The following is a 19,767-nucleotide window of genomic DNA, read 5'->3' as shown; positions in this document are numbered from 1 at the left end:
GAAAGTGCAGCGTGGGTAGGAGTGCAGCAGGTAGAACCAAGAACATTGCTCAAAACATATGGGAGGGATAGGTGACAAAAACCAAACATGTTTACTGCACAATTTACACAAATATACACTACGAGGCCTCATCAGAGCTATCCTTCAATATACACCAAGGTACAATGAAAGGCTTTGGCATAGCTATCCCACAGTCTTAAGCTTTAGGCGAGCAGGACCATCAACAGGCTGGGGTCACAGACAGAAGAGCACTCACTCAAGGCAAAGATATCAAACACACTCAGCTCACAGAAAGCCGAGCAACAGTTAGACTGCATTCATTAAAAAAGCTGGAGTTACAATGCAGTACACAGCACTCACTCAAGACACTGATATCAAATACGTTCTGGCTGCAAACAGAAGAGATAACACACAGACACAGGGGACAAATATCCAACAGCGTCCCATCACAGGTGCGAGAACATCACACAGGTTACAGACATTCAGCTGAATCAGGCAGAGAGAGCAGTGCCACGGAGCATGTTCCAGATATCCCACATGCTAAGGTCAGAGATTGCATAGCCATCAGCAAGGTTACAGATATCCAACCAGTTATAAGTTAAAGACAAAAGAACCATTCCCCAGATTACAGAAAAACAAATTCTGGTCAGACAGACAGCAGAGTCATCAGTGAGGTTACATATATTGAACACAATTGGGGAACAGACAAAGCTCTCACTCAAGATATGGATATCCAAACTTCTCAGGTCCCTGAGTTCACACACAGCCACTCCTGAGGTTACAGACATCCAAGTCACTCAGGCTCATTCAGCTGGTTACAGATACAGAAACGGCTTGAGGCATGTTCAAGACTGTCCTCTTCACAAATCCAGCATTACAAACCTTCTCCACGTGCAATGCCAGCTTGACTCCATTGTGTAACCAGGAAAGGGCAACAATGGGGTCTCCCTCTACCCCGCTGCTCACAGTGTTCTCCCAGCTGTTGGCCAAATGATCAGTCATCCCCCAACACTTGATATGCCCATCACCATCCGCCGACAGCAGCCTGGACCCTAGAGAAAGGATAACAGATTATGTACTGCCAAAAGTACAACAGACCACAAAGGTGCATAAATGTGCAGGCTGCAGAGAAGCAGGAGGCACACATTCATCGCTTGTCAGTGGAAGCTCCAGACAAAAATTATTCAGAGATGTGTGGAAGTGAGCTGCATGCTGGACAGGTGGGTAGCGTGTGATCACTTAGATGCCTGCACTCCAGGGAAAAGGGTGCAAAGCCTGCCGACGACCTACAACAAAAAGGCATAGGCACAAGGAGCCAGCAGAGGAATATACATGCTCAGACGCTGAGCGAATTAGCAGCACTCTGGGCAGAAGCTGTGTAAGAAAAGGCCTCATTTGTCATGGTTAGCCCCCACTTTTTGCCCGATATTTGATGTAGCCTAAAAGTTGTTAATGCCCAGGGCCACTGCTAACCAGGTACCCTGGGCCAGATCATTTTCTCTAAAACTGTTCTGATGCATTGGCACAATTGGCAGAACCCTTAAATGCCACTATAGGTCCGTGCCAAGGAAAGTCTCTAAGGGCTGCAGCATGTCTTATGCCACCCTGGGGACCCCTCACTCTGCACATGCACACTGCTTGCCAGCTTGTGTGTGCTGGTGAGGAGAAAATGACTAAGTCGACATGGCACTCCCCTCAAAGTGCCATGCCAACACACACTGCCTATGGCATAGGTAAGTCACCCCTCTAGCAGGCCGTACAGCCCTAAGGCAGGGTGCACTATATCACAGGTGAGGGCATAGGTGCATGAGCACTATGCCCCTACAGTGTCTAAGCAAAACCTTAGACATTGTAAGTGCAGGGTAGCCATAAGAGTATATGGTCTGGAAGTCTGTCAAACACAAACTCCACAGCACCATAATGTCTACACTGAAAACTAAAAAGTTTGGTATCAAACTTCTCAGCACAATAAATGCACACTGATGCCAGTGTACATTTTATTGTGAAATTCACCCAGAGGGCATCTTAGAGATGCCCCCTGAAAACATACCCGACTTCCAGTGTGGGCTGACTAGTTTATGCCAGCCTGCCACACACCAGACATGTTGCTGGCCACATGGGGAGAGTGCCTTTGTAACTCTGTGGCCAGGAACACAGCCTGTACTGGGTGGAGGTGCTTCATAACTCCCCCTGCAGGAACTGTAACACCTCAAAGGCTCACCCCCTTTGTTACAGCGCCACAGGGCATCCCACCTAGTGGAGATGCCCGCCCATCTGGCCACTGCCCCCACTTTTGACTGCAAGGCTGGATGAGATAATGAGAAAAACAAGGAGGAGTCACTGGCCAGTCAGGACAACCCCTAAGGTGTCCTGAGCTGAGGTGACTGACTTTTAGAATTGCAGATGGAGGATTCCCCCAATAGGATTAGGGATGTGCCCCCTCCCCACGGGGAGGAGGCACAAAGAGGGTGTAGCCCCCCCCCCCCCCGGTGCCCTACAAAACCCCCCTGGTCTGCCCTTCGAGGACGTGGGTACTTACCTGCTGGCAGACTGGAACCGGGCACCCCTATTTCCATTGAAGCCTATGTGTTTTGGGCACCACTTTGACCTTTGCACCTGACCGGCCCTGAGCTGCTGGTGTGGTAACTTTGGGGTTGCCTTGAACCCCCAATGGTGGGCTACCTTGGAGCCAACTTTGAACCCTGTAAGTGTTTTACTTACCTGTGAACCTAACAAATACTTACCTCCCCCAGGAACTGTTGATTTTTGCAGTGTCCACTTTTAAAATAGCTTATTGCCATTTTTGTTCGAAACTGTACATGATATTGTGATTATTCAAAGTTCCTAGAGTACCTGAGTGAAATACCTTTCATTTGAAGTATTACTTGTAAATCTTGAACCTGTGGTTCTTAAAATAAACTAATAAAAGATATTTTTCTATATAAAAACCTATTGGCCTGGAATTGTCTCTGAGTGTGTGTTCCTCATTTACTGCCTGTGTGTGTACAACAAATGCTTAACACTACCCTCTGATAAGCCTACTGCTCGACCACACTACCACAAAACAGAGCATTAGAATTATCTCTTTTTGCCACTATCTTACCTCTAAGAGGAACCCTTGGACTCTGTGCACGCTATTTCTTACTTTGAAATAGTATATACAGAGCCAACTTCCTACAGTGCACTTTCAATTCAACTGATCTTCCTTTAAGAACCTTACACAGTAATTTAATAAATGTCTTCTTTAGACTAAGAAGCGTATTTCAGAGATTTTTGTCAGTGCATGAGTGTTTCATCTCGGTCATTGGTGAAGCAAAACACCGCCCCATCCCAGAAGTGACGCGTCCGTAGCTATAGATAGATCAGGTTGGGGGAAAGGAGAGGGATCTCTCGTTGACCCAATGCTGATTCGAATGCCACCACTGCAGGTCTTTCGCAGTCCCCTCCAAGATTTGGACCATGTTGGAGAGAAATCCCTGATTCTGCGCCCAGTGGAACTTCAAGTCCCACTGAAGAGCCTGTATATGCCATGTGTCATTAGCAGGATGCAGAAGGCAATGAGGCCCAGCAGCCTCAAAGTCAGTCCCACCGAAACACAAGACAGAGGCTGAAAGATCAGAATCATAGCCTGAATATCCTGGACTCGCCTTTCGGGAAGATAGACACTCCCTTTCATCGGAGCTGTTCTGGACACTGTAGTTTCGGGCCTGAGAGGGAGTCATGTGTGACTTCAGCACATTTATAGTGGACCTCAGCATGTGCAGGAGTTTCGCCGTTGTCTGAAGGTGGGAGATGAATTTCTGGGGCAAGCCCGTCGAGGTAGGTGGAATACTGAAATCCCCAACCTGCGCAGATGAGCTGCAACCACCATCATCACTTTCGTGAACACCCAAGGGGGCTAAGGATGAAGGGGAGCACAGTAAATTGAAAGTGCTCAGGACCTACCACGAATTGCAGGTAATGTCTGTGGGTAGGCAGGATGGGAATATGGAAATAAGAATCCTGCAAGTCCAACGCTACCATCCAGTCTCCTCAGTCCAAGGCAGACAGGACCTGTGCCAGGATGAGCATTTTGAATTTCTCCTTCTCGAGGAAGAGTTTGAGGGCCCAAAGGTCTAGGAAAGGACGTAAGCCCTTGTCTTTTTTGGGCACTAGCGAAGTAGCTGGAATAACAACCGTGACCTACTTCTGGCGCAGGGACCTTTTCTATGGCTCCCTTGGCCAAGAGAGCCACAACTTCCTGGCGGAGAAGTGCCAACTGATCCTCCGGTATACGGCTGAATGATGGAGGCATGGCTGGTGGGGCAGACTCGAAGGGAAGGGAGTAGCCCCAAGTAGAACGATCTGCAAAACCCACCTGTTCATGGTGATGGATTCCTAGTGGGGCAGGTGATGGTAAATATCTGCCGCTAACTGATGGGACGGACTAGGAGGGTTTGGAGGCTGCCGCAGGTGCAGGGGTGGACTGGGCAGACCTCTGGTTCCCTGTCCCACGACCATGTGGGATTCTGCGTCCCCGGGAGCAGCAGCTGAACAGCAGGGTGGCACAGTGACTGGGAAAGGGACTTGACAGGGAGCCCCTTACGTGGCCACAAAGGCGAAAGGAGGACTGTTGGGGAGGAAGGGCAGTGGAAAGGCTGAGGGACCAAGCCGTAGCCTGGGAGTCCTTGAACCTCTCCAGCACCAAGTCCGCCTTGTCTCCAAAGAGACGGGAGCCATCAAAGAGCATGTCTATAAGTGTCTGTTGGACATCCCCTAAGAAACCAGAGGTTCATAACCAGGTGTGGCGTCTCAAGGCCATTGTTGTTGCAACCGATCTACCCAGAAAGTCGGTTGTGTCCAGCCCACATCAGATAGTGAACTTTGACGCATCTCTCCCATCAGTAACAGCTTGGCAGACTACAGCAAGCGCTATCATCGGTATCTGCGGCAAGGCTTGCGCGATCGTATCCCACAGAGAGTGAGTATAACGGCCTCAAAGGAATGCAGTGTTCACTGACTGCAGCGCCAGACTGGAGGAAGAAAACATCTTCCCAAACTGGTCCAGCCTTTTTGATTCCCTATCTGGAAGTGCAGAAGGGAATGCGCCAGAGGGTGAGGATGCCTGTATAACAAGGCTCTCAGACGTGGGTGTTGGGACAGGAATTTAGGGTCGTTCGGGGCAGGCCGATGGCAGCGTGAAAATGTCCTGTTCACAGAAGCCCCTGTGTTGGGTCTGACCAAGTACCCAAAAGAACATCAGTGAGGGCTTCACTGAATGGAAGAAGAGGCTCAAAGGTGGAAGCTCCTGATTGAAGCACCTCCGTCAGGAGATTAGACCTGACCTGAACAGTAGGCAGCTCAAGGATGAGGATCTCAGCCACCCTACTGACCACCAAGGAATAAGTAGCTCCCTCCATCGTAGCCATGGTAGGAGGAGACAGCTGCCGGCGCGTGGAGAGGTACCCAGACCACTGGCCTCGCCAAACTCCTGTGCCCAGTCCATGCTAGGATCATCCCGGAATTCATAAGGGTCTAGGGACCCCTCCAATCCTTCCCCGAATTCAAGCCCATAACAATAACGGTCAGAATCCAACATGGAGGAGGCAGTGTTGCCTGACGCTGTTCACACTCTGAGTCTTAGGGATATGGATCGGGTCAACGCGATACAGCGGAAGCATCAACATTCGATCTGGTGCCAGGGAAGGTCTCGATAGTATGATCTGCGTTGGTACGGATCCAAAAGCGGATCCGGAGGGGACTTCGGTGGCCGGAACGGAACCCGAAGACCCTCCAATGAACCCCTTGGGCCCAAACATCAGGCGCATGGCCTCACAGAATTCCTTTAATTGGGCAGGGGTTGTCTCGGGTCCAGTAAACTCGGGGTGGTACAGAGCATATCCAAAAGCAGGCTCTAAGGATGACAAGATTTCTTCAACTTCTTCTTTTTACCTTGACCCAAAGACTTCGAGGAGGAAAAGTGGTGGTCTCAAGACCTTCCTCTCGAGCGAGACCGGGACAGATGCGGAGTCAAGCACCAGGCCACCATAAGCAGGAGGGACCGGTCTCTCAAGGCCTTCAGGTGCATGGCCTGGCACTTGGAGCACAACTTCGGGTCGTGGTCATGCTCGCAAGGTTTGAGGCCGGTCTTCAGGAACATCTCAATACAACAAATAATCATCAAAAACTTAAACAAAAAGGTCACAGCAGTCAAAAAATGACTAGGGTAGCTCTCTCTGGATCCGTGCACGGAAAGAAAAGAACTGATGTCACTGCGCAGAGATGGCATCTATGTACTACTCCCGACATCATCACAGTGGCAACAACATCAACGAAGTTGACTGGCACAACCTAATTACACGCAAGGGTATTGCACATAGAAAAATCTCCAGATCCAGTCTGACGGCTGGGGGAAAATTCTGCAACTAGAAGTCTCTATCAGACAGACAAACTCGACATGGCGCACAGCCTGTGTGCCATGTCCACTACACACTGCATGCATTGTAGGTAAGTCATCCCTCTGGCAGGCCTTCCAGCCCTAGGGCAGGGGTGCACTATATTGTATGTGTGGGGAAAGGTGCACGAGCAATATGCCCCTACTGTGTCCTTGCCACATCTGGGATATAATAAATGAACAGAGAAACTATTTTTTATTTATTTTTTATATATTTTTATTGGATGCATGAGAAACAATTCATTATAGACACAGGGAAGAAGAAAAAAGAATGCATAAAAAAGGAAAAAAAAAAATCCCATGAGTACAGCAATAATACAATATATTCAGAATAAAGTGCTTTGTGCTTAATACATGTCTAAAAAGAATCAAATGCAGTTTATTTTGCCAGTAAGAGTATCTAATCCATTCACATGTTGAGTGAGGCAGGGCAGGAAAGTACTACCTAGACTTGATCCAGTCCCCAAAGAGCCCACATATTACCTGCCCCTTGCACCTAGCCTTTCTCCCCTTACGTTGATAAAGTGCCATCTCCAGATGGTATATAGAAAGGAGTCGCCCCAGACATTGCTGAAATAAAGGAGGTTGTGGGTCTAGCCATGCAGATCCAACACACATTCAAATGACAGCCATTAACATAAAGATAAAACATTTTTTGGGTCCTGTCATTCCTACTTCTTCTGATACTCTAACACCATAACATCCGGTGTAAGCGCCACATCGTTTTTTACCACCACCTTTAAGAAGTGCTTGATGTCCATTTTTAATGGTTCCAATCTTATGTAGGTAGCAAACATATGCATAAGATCTGCCCCAGATGCATGACATCTCGGACAGTGAGTCCCCACCGTCCTCCCCGATTTGGCTAATTTAGATGGAGTAAAATATAGATCATATACTGACTTATAATGCTGTGCCTGAAGGGCTGATGAAATGAAAATAGTACAACCAAGTTCCAGGGATTCGTGAAATGTAATGCCTCTGCTGTTTAAGCTAGCTTCCTACTTCTTGCTATATTTCTCGAGATCATCAGGTTGCTCTGATATGAGTATTGAATACAAAGAGCTTATTGACGACTGGGCTCAGCATGTTTTCGACTCCATAAGTGTTGTTTTTTTGTTTTTTTTACGAACCCCGCCGGCCCGCCAGTTTTCTTATATAAAAAATCTCTTATTTGCAAATATTTTCAAAAATCCCTTACTTTTCTCGGAGGTCCTCAAATGTTCTTATCTCCGTTCCCTCATAAAAATACCCAAGCTGTTGAACCCCCTGCAATCCCCATTTAGCAAGGCAGCGATCCTTAAATATCTCTGGGAGGGAGGGGTTATTGTATGTTGGCGTATACTGGTTAAACCTACCAAGTCCTGCTTTCTTCTACAAGGGGTTCCAACATTTAAAAGCAGCCTTTAATACCTTAAACCACACTTTCTTATAGTAGCTGGGCTCTACCATTGACAACAATCCACAATTAGAGATCGAACCAAATAAGAACTTGTATATATTTGGCTGGTATCCTGCCCGACATGCCTCTTTTGCTTACTATCAATGGGCACATATATTGTAAGGCAGCTGCCAGTAGGTATAGTTTTAAAATTGGTGAGGACCATCCCACCTTCTCTCTAGGTATGGACAAATATTTACTAGCTCTTCTACAGTTACATACGCCCAAATAAATCTTGTTACTGGGTGATCTATTGCTATAAACCATGACTTTTCAAAGTCCTGGGGAACTGCCCGAAACAGATACAGCACCATAGGAATGAATACCATTTTGATCATATTGCACTGCCCAATTATAGACAGGTGCAAGTTGTTCCATCTGCTGAAATCTTGTTTAGCTTTCTCTAAAATCGGCGTCCGGTTTAGACTAACACCCTGTTCCACAGTGGGGCTATGTCTATACCTAAATATCCTGCATGGTCCACTCTACGGGAGTCGTACGTAGTTGTGTATTTATTAACAAACAACTGGGTTTTTCCTCTGTTCAATAAATACCCAGAGAACTCTCCAAAATCATTTGCCACCCTCTCAATTGCCCTCAGAGCTTCGTCCGGGTTGGCTGTTATAACAGCTATATCATCTGCATAGGCTAATGTCTTGGTGTCCCATCCATACCTATTGACAGGTAAGCTGTCTGGGTTCTTTTCTAGCTGCCTGAGCAAGGGATCAATGTACAGTGCAAACAACAATGGGGAGCATGGACACCCCTGTCTGGTGCCACACCCAATTCGTATAATGTCGATTGCCCTCCCATCAGTTGTATCTGAGCATTCAGATGCCCATAGACCGCTTTTATTGCCATCACAAATTTATCTCCCAATCCATACATCCCCAAGATTATTCACAAATAGTCCCAGGTCACCCTATTGAAGGCCTTTTCCGCATATAGTATTGCCACTGCCATAGGTGTTCCAGTCACACTGGTTGCATCAAACAGCGTAATGACTCTTCTAATGTGGTCAGTGGTATCCCTCCTGGGAACAAACCTGTGCTGATTTTGTGTGACTAATTTCTTAATAACACTAGATCGGCGTGATGCAAACATTTTAGAATAGATCTTAGTATCATTTTTTATTAATGTGATGTGCCTATATGAGCTAGGATTTTGTGGTGTTTTCTTCTTTTTCAGAAATACTACTATATTAGCAGATGCCCAGGATGGGGGAGCTTTGCCACCTTGTTGCACCTGGGGGTAAACAGTTCTAAGATTACAGGCAGCAATAGAGTCTTGAAATACTTATAAAATTCTACGGTGATTACATCTGTTCCCGCGATTTTTCCAGTGGGAAGTCCCCGAATAGTCTTCTCGAGTTCCTCCATCCTGATCCTATCCCCCAGTGCCTCCTGCTCCCACTCCATGATTCTGCCTACCTCTATAGTACTTAAAAGAGAGTTCTTCATAATACATATGGAAAGCTTCCATAATCTCTTCAGGATTGAGAACAAGCCTTCCCTGTGGGTCTTCAATTTCTCTGATAATACCATCACCTACCTTTTGGCGAGCTCGTACCACCAAAAGGCGGCCTACCTTCTTGCTATATTCATGGCAATAAGTGCACCTTGAGAGGTATTTTTCTGCAACCTTTTTTACAGAGATTTCATGAATTGCTGCTTTGACAATAGCGATCTCCTGTAAGGCAATATTCGCCTCCATGCCCCCCTCGATGGCTAGCGTGAGTTGATTTTCTGCCTCTGAGCTTTGAATATGCTTCCTTAATCAGACTTTGGGTGTGCTCCTAACACTGAAACTCAAAGTTTCTCCAAGTAGGTATCAAATACAATCTCCCCTAGGGCGGTCCCCCTATTATTTTCAACAAATTTCTTCAACCACATGTTCATATGGTGGTGGTATTCTGGATCTTTCAAAAGCCCTTTCTCGAAGGTCCACCGCCTCCTATTACATTTGGAGCCCTCCAGGTTTATTTCTAATATTAGCGGGTTATGATGACATAAACCGTGGGTATAATTCCATGCATGCCTCTGTTATCAATTCGGGGGACGTAAAAAAAGTAATCTAATCGGGCCAATTTCATATGTGGAGCTGAGAAATTTGTGTATCCAGGGTATGGTGCACACAGGTTTGGCCAAACATCCACCAGTCCTAATTCTTTTTGTAAACTATAGAGAGCTGTATATACTCTAGGTTTACATCCCTGATATCTGTTGAGGTTGGTACACATTAGATCATTTAAACCATCGCAGGAGCTGTTAAAGTTCAGATCTCTACATATTACGTAAGGGGCCGGCCACTTCGGTAATTCCACTGATATAAAATCTAACATCGATGGATCATCCATTACTGAGCCATAAAGGGAGCATAAAGTAAAACATCCTTTAGTATAGTAGCACTCTACCACAACCCATCTACCATATTTATCTGCTATTTACCGAGTAAACTCACATTTCGCGCTGCCAGCTAGAATAGTTACCCCTTTGGTCTTAACATTCTGTTCAGTACATACCACTACCTTCATCCCAAGGGAATCTACTCAATACTCAACATGTGTTTCCTGTAGGCAGTATATGTCCGCCCTTTATGTTTTCATATCCTCAGCAATCCATACCATGCAAGAAAAAGACTATAGGTGGTACATCCTTCTCCGTTCAAGCAGCCAAACTATGAAATTCCTTACCCCAAACTATAAGAGCCACAGATAACTTTCTTGTCTTCAGAAAACTACTCAAGAGTTGGCTCTTTCCTTTATAACCACCATATTCAAAAAACTATGGACTGCATATGCCTATGTTGATAAATATTTTTTCTGATTATGTGTATATTTCTAGTTATGTATAGTTCTTTAGAAAATATGTATCGCTACTATGTCATAACAATAAACTACACACACACACTCTTTAAACCTGTTTAAGTATATTTACCCATGGTTTTAAATATGTATTGTATGTACATATATGTGTGTGTATTCATGTGTGTATGTATGTATATGTATGTGTGTGTGTGTATATATATATATATATATATATATATATGTGTGTGTATTCATGTGTGTATGTATGCATATGTATGTGTGTGTGTGTGTGTGTGTGTGTGTGTGTGTGTGTGTGTGTGTGTGTATATATATATATATATATATATATATATATATATATATATATATATATATATATGTGTATGTTCTTCTATGCTTGGCATGTTCGTGGGTCATTGCATGGCTAGTTTACGATTAGTGCAACAAACCTCCTCGTTACTGTGTTCCAGCGCTCTGCCCCTCTTACTATGAGACAGAGAATACACCTCACAGGTGAGACCAGAGACCAGACGGGTTTGTTCCCTGAAGTGCTGGCTCCAAGAGGAGGCTCTTGCAGAAACATCGAGCCTCCTGGAGCCTTCTCCCTTCTTATTCGAGCTGCAACGTCGCTGCACCACCTCAACACCACAGAACCACGTCCTCTACAATTAGCATCCATTTGCATGACACCAGGGGAGGGGTTGGGGGGGGGGGTGTTCCTGCAGTCAGCGCCACTACGTGTACATCGTCACGCCCCTCACTAAGCAACTATTTTTATAAATGTGCTGGACACTGGTCACTACGAGTGTCACAGCTACATGATGGCACCTCTGAACCCTAGGTTGTTTGGTATCAAACAACTCAGAATGCTAAATCCAAGTATTGGATTTATTACAAAATGTTCCAAGGGGTCACCGAAGAGGGGCCCCCAGCAAAAGCTAACTGCCCTAGCATGGTTGCTAGCTGGTCACAACCAGCCTGCCACCACCAGACATGATTCTGGAGCCCTGGGGTGAGAGATCCTGCTCACTGGGTCCCAGAATAAAGCCCTTCTTGGGTGGAGGTGCAAACACCTCCTCCCTCAGGAATGTGCACTGCCTTACTGCCTGTAGGAAGTTGGCTCTGTATGTACTATTTCAAAGTAAGAAATAGCATGCACAGAGTCCAAGGGTTCCCATTAGAGGTAAGATAGTGGCAAAAAGAGATAATTCTAATGCTCTATTTTGTGGTAGTGTGGTCGAGCAGTAGGCTTATCAGAGGGTAGTGTTAGCATTTGTTGTACACACACAGGCAATAAATGAGGAACACACACTCAAAGACAATTCCAGGCCAATAGGTTTTTGTATAAGAAAATATATTTTCTTATTTTATTTTAAGAACCACAGGTTCAAGATTTACAAGTAATACTTCAAATGAAAGGTATTTCACTTAGGAACTTTGAATTAGCAAAATAGCATATACAGTTTTCACACAAATGGCAATAAGCTATTTTAAAACTAGATAGTGCAATTTTCAACAGTTCCTGGGGGAGGTAAGTGTTTGTTAGTTTTGCAGGTAAGTAAACCACCTACAGGGTTCAAAGTTGGGTCCAAGGTAGCCCACCGTTGGGGGTTCAGAGCAACCCCAAAGTTACCACACCAGCAACTCAGGGCCGGTCAGGTGCAGAGGTCAAAGTGGTGCCCAAAACACATAGGCTTCAATGGAGAAGGGGGTGCCCCGGTTCCAGTCTGCCAGCAGGTAAGTACCCGCGTCTTCGGAGGGCAGACCAGGGGGGTTTTGTAGGGCACCAGGGGGGACACAAGTCAGCACAGAAAGTACACCCTCAGCGGCACGGTGTGGCCGGGTGCAGAGTGCAAACAGGTGTCCAACAATGGAAACTTCTCTGAAAATAGCAAGCCTGCGTTCAGCACCAGCTAGTATCCTGAAGAAGTACAAGGCCCCAGATCAGGATCCTTTATTTCTCAGGGCTGATCCTCCACCAGACTCGGTCATTTTAGCCGCAGCCCGTAAGACACATTCAGTGGCGTCATCATCAACTGTACCGCCAGATAAGGAGAGCAAACATCTGGACTCTCTGGGTAGAAAGATGTGTGGTACGTCAGCATCAGTAATGAAGGTTTCCAGTGCCTCAGCACTTCTGGGCAGATACGATCGATCCCTCTGGGATTCTCTAAGTAGGTTTGCAGAGAAATTGCCTAGGGAAGACCGGCAAGACTTCCAGGAGATCCTTCAAGAGGGGAGTTTGGTGGCCAATCAGATCATCAGCGCGGCTGAAGACGGTGCTGACTTGGCGGCCCATGGATACATGCATGGGGTTTGCGCAAGAAGGTCTTCTTGGCTGAGGCTCGCAGGGTTGAAACAGGAGGCACAACATCGAATCCTGAACCTTCCTTTTAACAGGAACTCTTTATTTGGTGCCCACACCAATGATGAGATGGCAAGCATGAACTCAGTAGTCGACAAGATGAGGGCAGTCGGTCTAGAGAGACGGAAACATTTTAGAAGGAGGTATAGACCTTACGACAGGCGTTGTAGGAAGTTGGCTCTGTATGTACTATTTCAAAGTAAGAAATAGCATGCACAGAGTCCAAGGGTTCCCATTAGAGGTAAGATAGTGGCAAAAAGAGATAATTCTAATGCTGTATTTTGTGGTAGTGTGGTCGAGCAGTAGGCTTATCAGAGGGTAGTGTTAGCATTTGTTGTACACACACAGGCAATAAATGAGGAACACACACTCAAAGACAATTCCAGGCCAATAGGTTTTTGTATAGGAAAATATATTTTCTTATTTTATTTTAAGAACCACAGGTTCAAGATTTACAAGTAATACTTCAAATGAAAGGTATTTCACTTAGGAACTTTGAATTAGCAAAATAGCATATACAGTTTTCACACAAATGGCAATAAGCTATTTTAAAACTAGACAGTGCAATTTTCAACAGTTACTGGGGAAGGTAAGTGTTTGCTAGTTTTTCTGGTAAGTAAACCACCTACAGGGTTCAAAGTTGGGTCCAAGGTAGCCCACCATTGGGGGTTCAGAGCAACCTCAAAGTTACCACACCAGCAGCTCAGGGCCGGTCAGGTGCAGAGGTCAAAGTGGTGCCCAAAACACGTAGGCTTCAATGGAGAAGGGGGTGCCCCGGTTCCAGTCTGCCAGCAGGTAAGTACCCGCGTCTTCGGCGGGCAGACCAGGGGGGTCACAAGTCAGCACAAAAAGTACACCCTCAGCGGCACGGGGGTGGCCGGGTGCAGAGTGCAAACAGGTGTCGGGTTTGCAATAGGTTTCAAGGGGAGACCCAGGGGTCTCTTCAGCGAAGTAGGCAGGCAAGGGGGAGTGGGAGGGGGGGGCTCCTCGGGGAAGCCACCACCTGGGCAAGAGAGAGGGCCACCTGGGGGTCGCTTCTGCACTGGAGGTCGGATCCTTCAGGTCCTGGGGGCTGCGGGTGCAGTGTCTTTACCAGGCGTCGGGTTCTTTGAAGCAGGCAGTCGCGGTCAGGGGGAGCCTCTGGATTCCCTCTGCAGGCGTCGCTGTGGGGGATCAGGGGGGGGTCAACTCTGGCTACTCACGGGCTTGCAGTCGCCGGGGAGTCCTCCCTGTAGTGTTGTTTCTCCACAAGTCGAGCCGGGGGCGTCTGGTGCAGAGTACAAAGTCTCACGCTTCCGGCGGGAAAGTTGCGTCTTTGTTGCAAAGATGTTTCTTCTTTGGAGCAGAGCCGCTGTCCTCAGGAGTTCTTGGTCCTTTTAGATGCAGGGTAGTCCTCTGAAGCTTCAGAGGTCGCTGGACCCTGTGGAACGCGTCGCTGTTTTTCTTGAAGTGGGGAGACAGGCCGGTAGAGCTGGGGCCAAAGCAGTTGGTGTCTCCGTCTTCTCTGCAGGGCTTTCAGGTCAGCAGTCCTTCTTCGTCTTAGGTTGTAGGAATCTGATTTCCCAGGTTCTGGGGAGCCCTTAAATACTGAATTTACGGGTGTGTTTAGGTCTGGGAGGGCAGTAGCCAATGGCTACTGTCCTTGAGGGTGGCTACACCCTCTTTGTGCCTCCTCCCTAAGGGGAGGGGGCATATCCCTATCCCTATTCCTATTCCTATTGGGTGAATCCTCCAAAATCAAGATGGAGGATTTCTAAAGGCAGGGGTCACCTCAGCTCAGGACACCTTAGGGGCTGTCCTGACTAGTGGGTGACTCCTCCTTGTTTTTCTCATTATCTCCTCTGGACTTGCCGCCAAAAGTGGGGGCTGTGTCCAGGGGGGGGCATCTCCACTAGCTGGAGTGCCCACGGGCATTGTAACACGAAGCCTGAGTCTTTGAGGCTCACTGCTAGGTGTTACAGTTCCTGCAGGGGGGAGGTGTGAAGCACCTCCACCCAGAGCAGGCTTTTGTTTCTGTCCTCAGGGAGCACAAAGGCCCTCACCACATGGGGTCAGAAACTCGTCTCTCAGCAGCAGGCTGGCACAGACCAGTCAGTCCTGCACTGAACAATTGGGTAAAATACAGGGGGCATCTCTAAGATGCCCTCTGTGTGCATTTTTTAATAAATCCAACACTGGCATCAGTGTGGGTTTATTATTCTGAGAAGTTTGATACCAAACTTCCCAGTATTCAGTGTAGCCTTTATGGAGCTGTGGAGTTCGTTTTTGACAGACTCCCAGACCATATACTCTTATGGCTACCCTGCACTTACAATGTCTAAGGTTTTGCTTAGACAGGTGCATGAGCACTATGCCCCTACACTATGCCCTCACCTGTGGTATAGTGCACCCTGCCTTAGGGCTGTAAGGCCTGCTAGAGGGGTGGCTTACCTATGCCACAGGCAGTGTGAGGTTGGCATGGCACCCTGAGGGGAGTGCCATGTCGACTTAGTCATTTTCTCCCCACCAGCACACACAAGCTGGCAAGCAGTGGGTCTGTGCTGAGTGAGGGGTCCCTAGGGTGGTATAAGACATGCTGCAGCCCTTAGAGACCTTCCCTGGCATTAGGGCCCTTGGTACCAGGGGTACCAGTTACAAGGGACTTACCTGGGTGCCAGGGTTGTGCCAATTGTGGAGACAATGGTACATTGTAGGTGAAAGAACACTGGTGCTGGGGCCTGGTTAGCAGGGCCCCAGCACACTTCTCAGTCAAGTCAGCATCAGTATCAGGCAAAAAGTGGGGGGTAATTGCAACAGGGAGCCATTTCCTTACACTGCAGAACTTCAAAGCGCTTACCGCCTTTGAAACTCTATCTCCAAGCCTGCTCTTTGCAAACCCCCACTTTTGGCGAGAGCATGGCGGGAAACCACACAAAGGACAGGAGGAGAGTTCATCCCCAGCTTGCACCACCCTTAAGGTGTTGCATGCGAGGGGACCCCCCCATTTAATCTTGCATGGAAGGATAATAGCCAAGTGACCTCTGCCCACAGGAAGTGATCACTGAGTGGGTGTAGCCACCCTAAGGTAGCTGATCCATTGGTCATTACTTGGTAATGCCCTAAAGGCCCCCTAATTACAGAATTTAGTAGGTATCCTTGGATGAAGAAATTAGAAAATAGATTCCGAAGACAAAAGAAGACCAGCAACAAAGAAGACTCAAGACTTGAGAACCGAAGTCCTGTTGCACCAAGAAAAGGCGCCAAACCCTGCTTGCTGCACCCAGGGCTCGACCATTGCCGCTGAGGGGTTGCTTGGACTTTGGACAGACTACACAAACCCACAGAGGACCTCCACTCTTCGAAAATCACCAAAGATCTCCCTCCAGACTTAAGGGATCACTCTCCTGCAACCCAAAATCAAAGTGTAGGAAATTCCCCTCTTTCTGGCATGGTTTCCCCCACTTTTTGCCTGATATCAGTGTGCTTAGACTGTTTTCTGTGGGATTCTGCTAACCAGGACCCCAGTGATTCTGCTCTGTATGTAGTTACTTTGGTACTTCCTACGCCTCACAATTGGCATTCTGGTATACTCCTATAAGTCCCTAGCATACGACACTTAGGTAACCAGGGCACTGGTCCGCAAGGGTCCCCCATGGGCTGCAGCATGTAATATGCCACCCGTGGGAGCCCATGGAAACTGTGTCTGGAGGTCTTCCATTTGCATGCACCCTTTCAATACAGGTCACTATACCATGTCACTAAAAGTCAACCCGATGGTAGGCCCTTTCAGCCCAAAGGGCAGGGTGCAGCTTCCTGCATGTTTTGGCAACCCTGCATGAGCATAGGCGCCCCTAAGAACTCCAGTTCCAATTCCCTGGACTTTGTAAGTGAGAGTAAACTATTTTACCTATGTACTGACCACTGGTCTGACCTGTGTTCCAACTACATAATTGTAACTCCAAACCTGGGTATTTTTGTTTCAAACAAGTCATATCCCATACCGATTCCAGTATTGGTGGCATGATTCCCTGCACTCTGGGGTGGTTCTTAGAGGATCCCCCAGTTCTGCTCCTGCCAGTCTTCTAGGGTCTGCGGGCAGCCTGCCCTGCTGCATCCTCTCAGACGATTCTGCCCTCCTGCTGCTTGACCAGCTCAAGCAGGGGCCAGTAGAACAAAGGATTTAATGGGGGGGGGGGGGGGCAACCTTGTAGGAAGCTGGTCTGGTCTGTGGTGGGTACCTATGGTACTTACACCTTATACCAGGTCCAGGAATCCCATCTAGTGTGGGCAGTGTCTAGAAGCCAGGCTCTCTAGACATAGCTGTGGATGAGCAGCCAAGGCTTGTCTAGGAGACATGCAAAGCTCAAGTAATACCACTGTAGTCACACAGCACTTGCACACATGAAAGAAAACACTGAGTTGTACAAATATAAAGGTACTTTCTTTTTGGAACAAATCACCACAAAATACTAGAAGGGTAACCCACCATTAGGAGATAAATAATTCACTAAATATATGCACTAGTAATCAGAAATAGGCATAGAAAAGGTTAGAAAACAGTGCAAATAGTAATAACCAATAGTGAGCACAACACAAACCATATACTAAAAAAATTGAATGTGAATAAGGTACCCCCCATCTAAATAAGTAACATGTGTAGAGGGGAGCTGGAGTACTAGGAAACCACAGAGGTAAGTAACACAGTACCCCCCACCCTAAGCGACCGAGAAAGCAGGAGTAAATCACTGGAATTTCCCCAAACCACCCAAAAGGAAGGAAAAGAAGAAAAAGAAGATACCCAGACAAGACTGCAAGAAAACTAGCAGTGGATTCCTGGAGAAAGAAGACCTGTGGAGAGAGAGGAGCTATTCCAAGAGTCACAGTGAACTCCAGGCGGAGTAAGAGCTACTGCCCACACAGGTATACTTCCAGGAATTTGTCAACCGTGATGCTGAACAGGTCAGCACTGCAGCACTGGAGCCAGAGAGGAGTTCCTGATGGACGCAGCTGATGTCCCACACTGGAAGGAAGATTGCAAATGGGTGTCGGGGCAGGAATTTACACCAACAAGCCTTGGCAAAGGCAAACTCGCGGTTAGTGGAAAAGTGGTGCTGCTGGGGACCAGCAAGGCCCAGGAGGACTCAACCCAGGAGGGGGAGTTACACGGGACCCTCAGCATCGCTGAGTCCACAGGAGCAGAGACATCACCCACAGGTGTCCCACAGGACAGGGACACAAGAGTCACAGAAGAGGCCCACGCAGCACTACAAAAGAGGATCCCATGCCGCAGGAGAACCACACAGGAGGTTGGGCTTTGCACGAAGGAGTGCTGGGATCTGGAGCTATACATCGCCTGAAGGTCCCTTAGAGGAGATGGAAACAAGCCGCAGTACATGGGGGTACTGTCCTGTGTGGGAAGGCGAGGGCTTACCTCCACCAAAGTTGGACAGCTGGCAGAGAGGTCCAAGAGGACTACTCCGGACCACCACCCTTGATACAGGATCCATGCAGCTCAAGATGAGGGGAGATCCATGCAGCCGGTCTTCGCTTGCTGTAGGTGCAAGGGAGTGACTCCTTCACTCCAAGGGAGATTCCTTCTTCTTCTTTTACAGGATGAAGAGTTGCAGTCTTCTAAGGATGCACAGCTGGGGAAATGTTGCAAAGCTGTCAGGAGACAAAGAACCAAAGTTGCATAAGAGTCTTCTTCATTGTAGCAGCGCTATCGGTTCCTGGAGGGTCCCGTTGCGGTTCCAGTGGCCAGAAGTCGAAGCAGAGGTTGCAGAGGAGTCCTGCTGGAATCTTGCAAGCTGAATCTGAGGACCCACCCAAGAAAGGGACCCTAAATAGCCCTGAAAGGGAGACTGGTCACCTAACCAGGAAAGCACTTCAGGAGGGGGGCACTAGCATCACCTGCCTGGCCTGGCCACTCAGATTCACCCAGAGTTCCCTGCCAATCTTGGAAAGAAGATGGCAGAATCCAGGGACTCTCTGGAGGAGCTTCGGGCACCACTCCTAGGTGGTGATGGACAGGGGAGAGGTCACTCCCCTTTCCATTGTCCAGTTTCACGCCAGAGCAGGGAATGGGGTCCCTGAACCGGTGTGGACTGGTTTATGCACAGAGGGCACCAAATGTGCCCTTCAATTTAAACCAGTGGCTGGGGAGGCTGCCCCTCCCAAGCCAGTCACATCTGTTACCTCCCTCTTCCAAAAGGAAATCCTTTGTTCTTCCTTCCTCGGCTTGATCAGATCAAGGAACAGGAGGGCAGAATCCTGCCTGCGGTTTCCTGCCGTTTGAGCCCCGGGGGTGATAATCCGCCAGGGCAGCGCTGCAAGCAGCGCTGCCCTGGGGATTATGACTCCCCTACCGCCGGCCTGTTTCTGGCGGTTTGCACCGCCAGGAAGAGGCTTGCGGTAAGAGGAGTCCTGGGGCCCCTGGGGGCTCCTGCAGTGCCCATGCCACTGGCATGGGCAGTGCAGGGGCCCCCTAAAAGGGCACCGTGCAGCTTTTCACTGTCTGCGGCCTCATCCCCGCTGGGCCGGCGGGCATAAACTAGGTTTGCGCCCACCGGCCCAGCGGGGATGTTGTAATGTTGTGATGGGGTCCGCAGGAGTGCGGCCGCATTAGCCGCCCGCCAAGCTTGTAATGACCCCCTAAGACTGGTGGTAGTAATGCTGGGGGTCCTTTAAGGAGCCCCCAGAGTGCATGGAATCATACTTCCAATACTTCCAAGAGCATTGGGGTA

General features: G+C 48.1%; 1 protein-coding gene across 2 annotated transcripts in view; it reads right to left on the bottom strand.

Moving 5' to 3' along the window:
• MED16 (mediator complex subunit 16) overlaps positions 1-19,767 on the bottom strand; it is a 326,193-nt gene that overhangs the window by 176,382 nt on the left and 130,044 nt on the right. For both annotated transcript variants that reach the window (XM_069216802.1, XM_069216803.1), the window contains exon 4: positions 883-1,052. In XM_069216802.1, the coding sequence (XP_069072903.1) occupies positions 883-1,052 (170 nt within the window). The remainder of the gene's footprint in view (positions 1-882; positions 1,053-19,767) is intronic.

This window comes from Pleurodeles waltl, chromosome 12, assembly GCF_031143425.1.
Source record: "Pleurodeles waltl isolate 20211129_DDA chromosome 12, aPleWal1.hap1.20221129, whole genome shotgun sequence".
In the NCBI taxonomy this organism is placed as follows: domain Eukaryota; kingdom Metazoa; phylum Chordata; class Amphibia; order Caudata; family Salamandridae; genus Pleurodeles; species Pleurodeles waltl.
The sequence above is the reverse complement of the archived record's forward strand: the minus strand, read 5'-3'. Positions and strand labels throughout refer to the sequence as shown.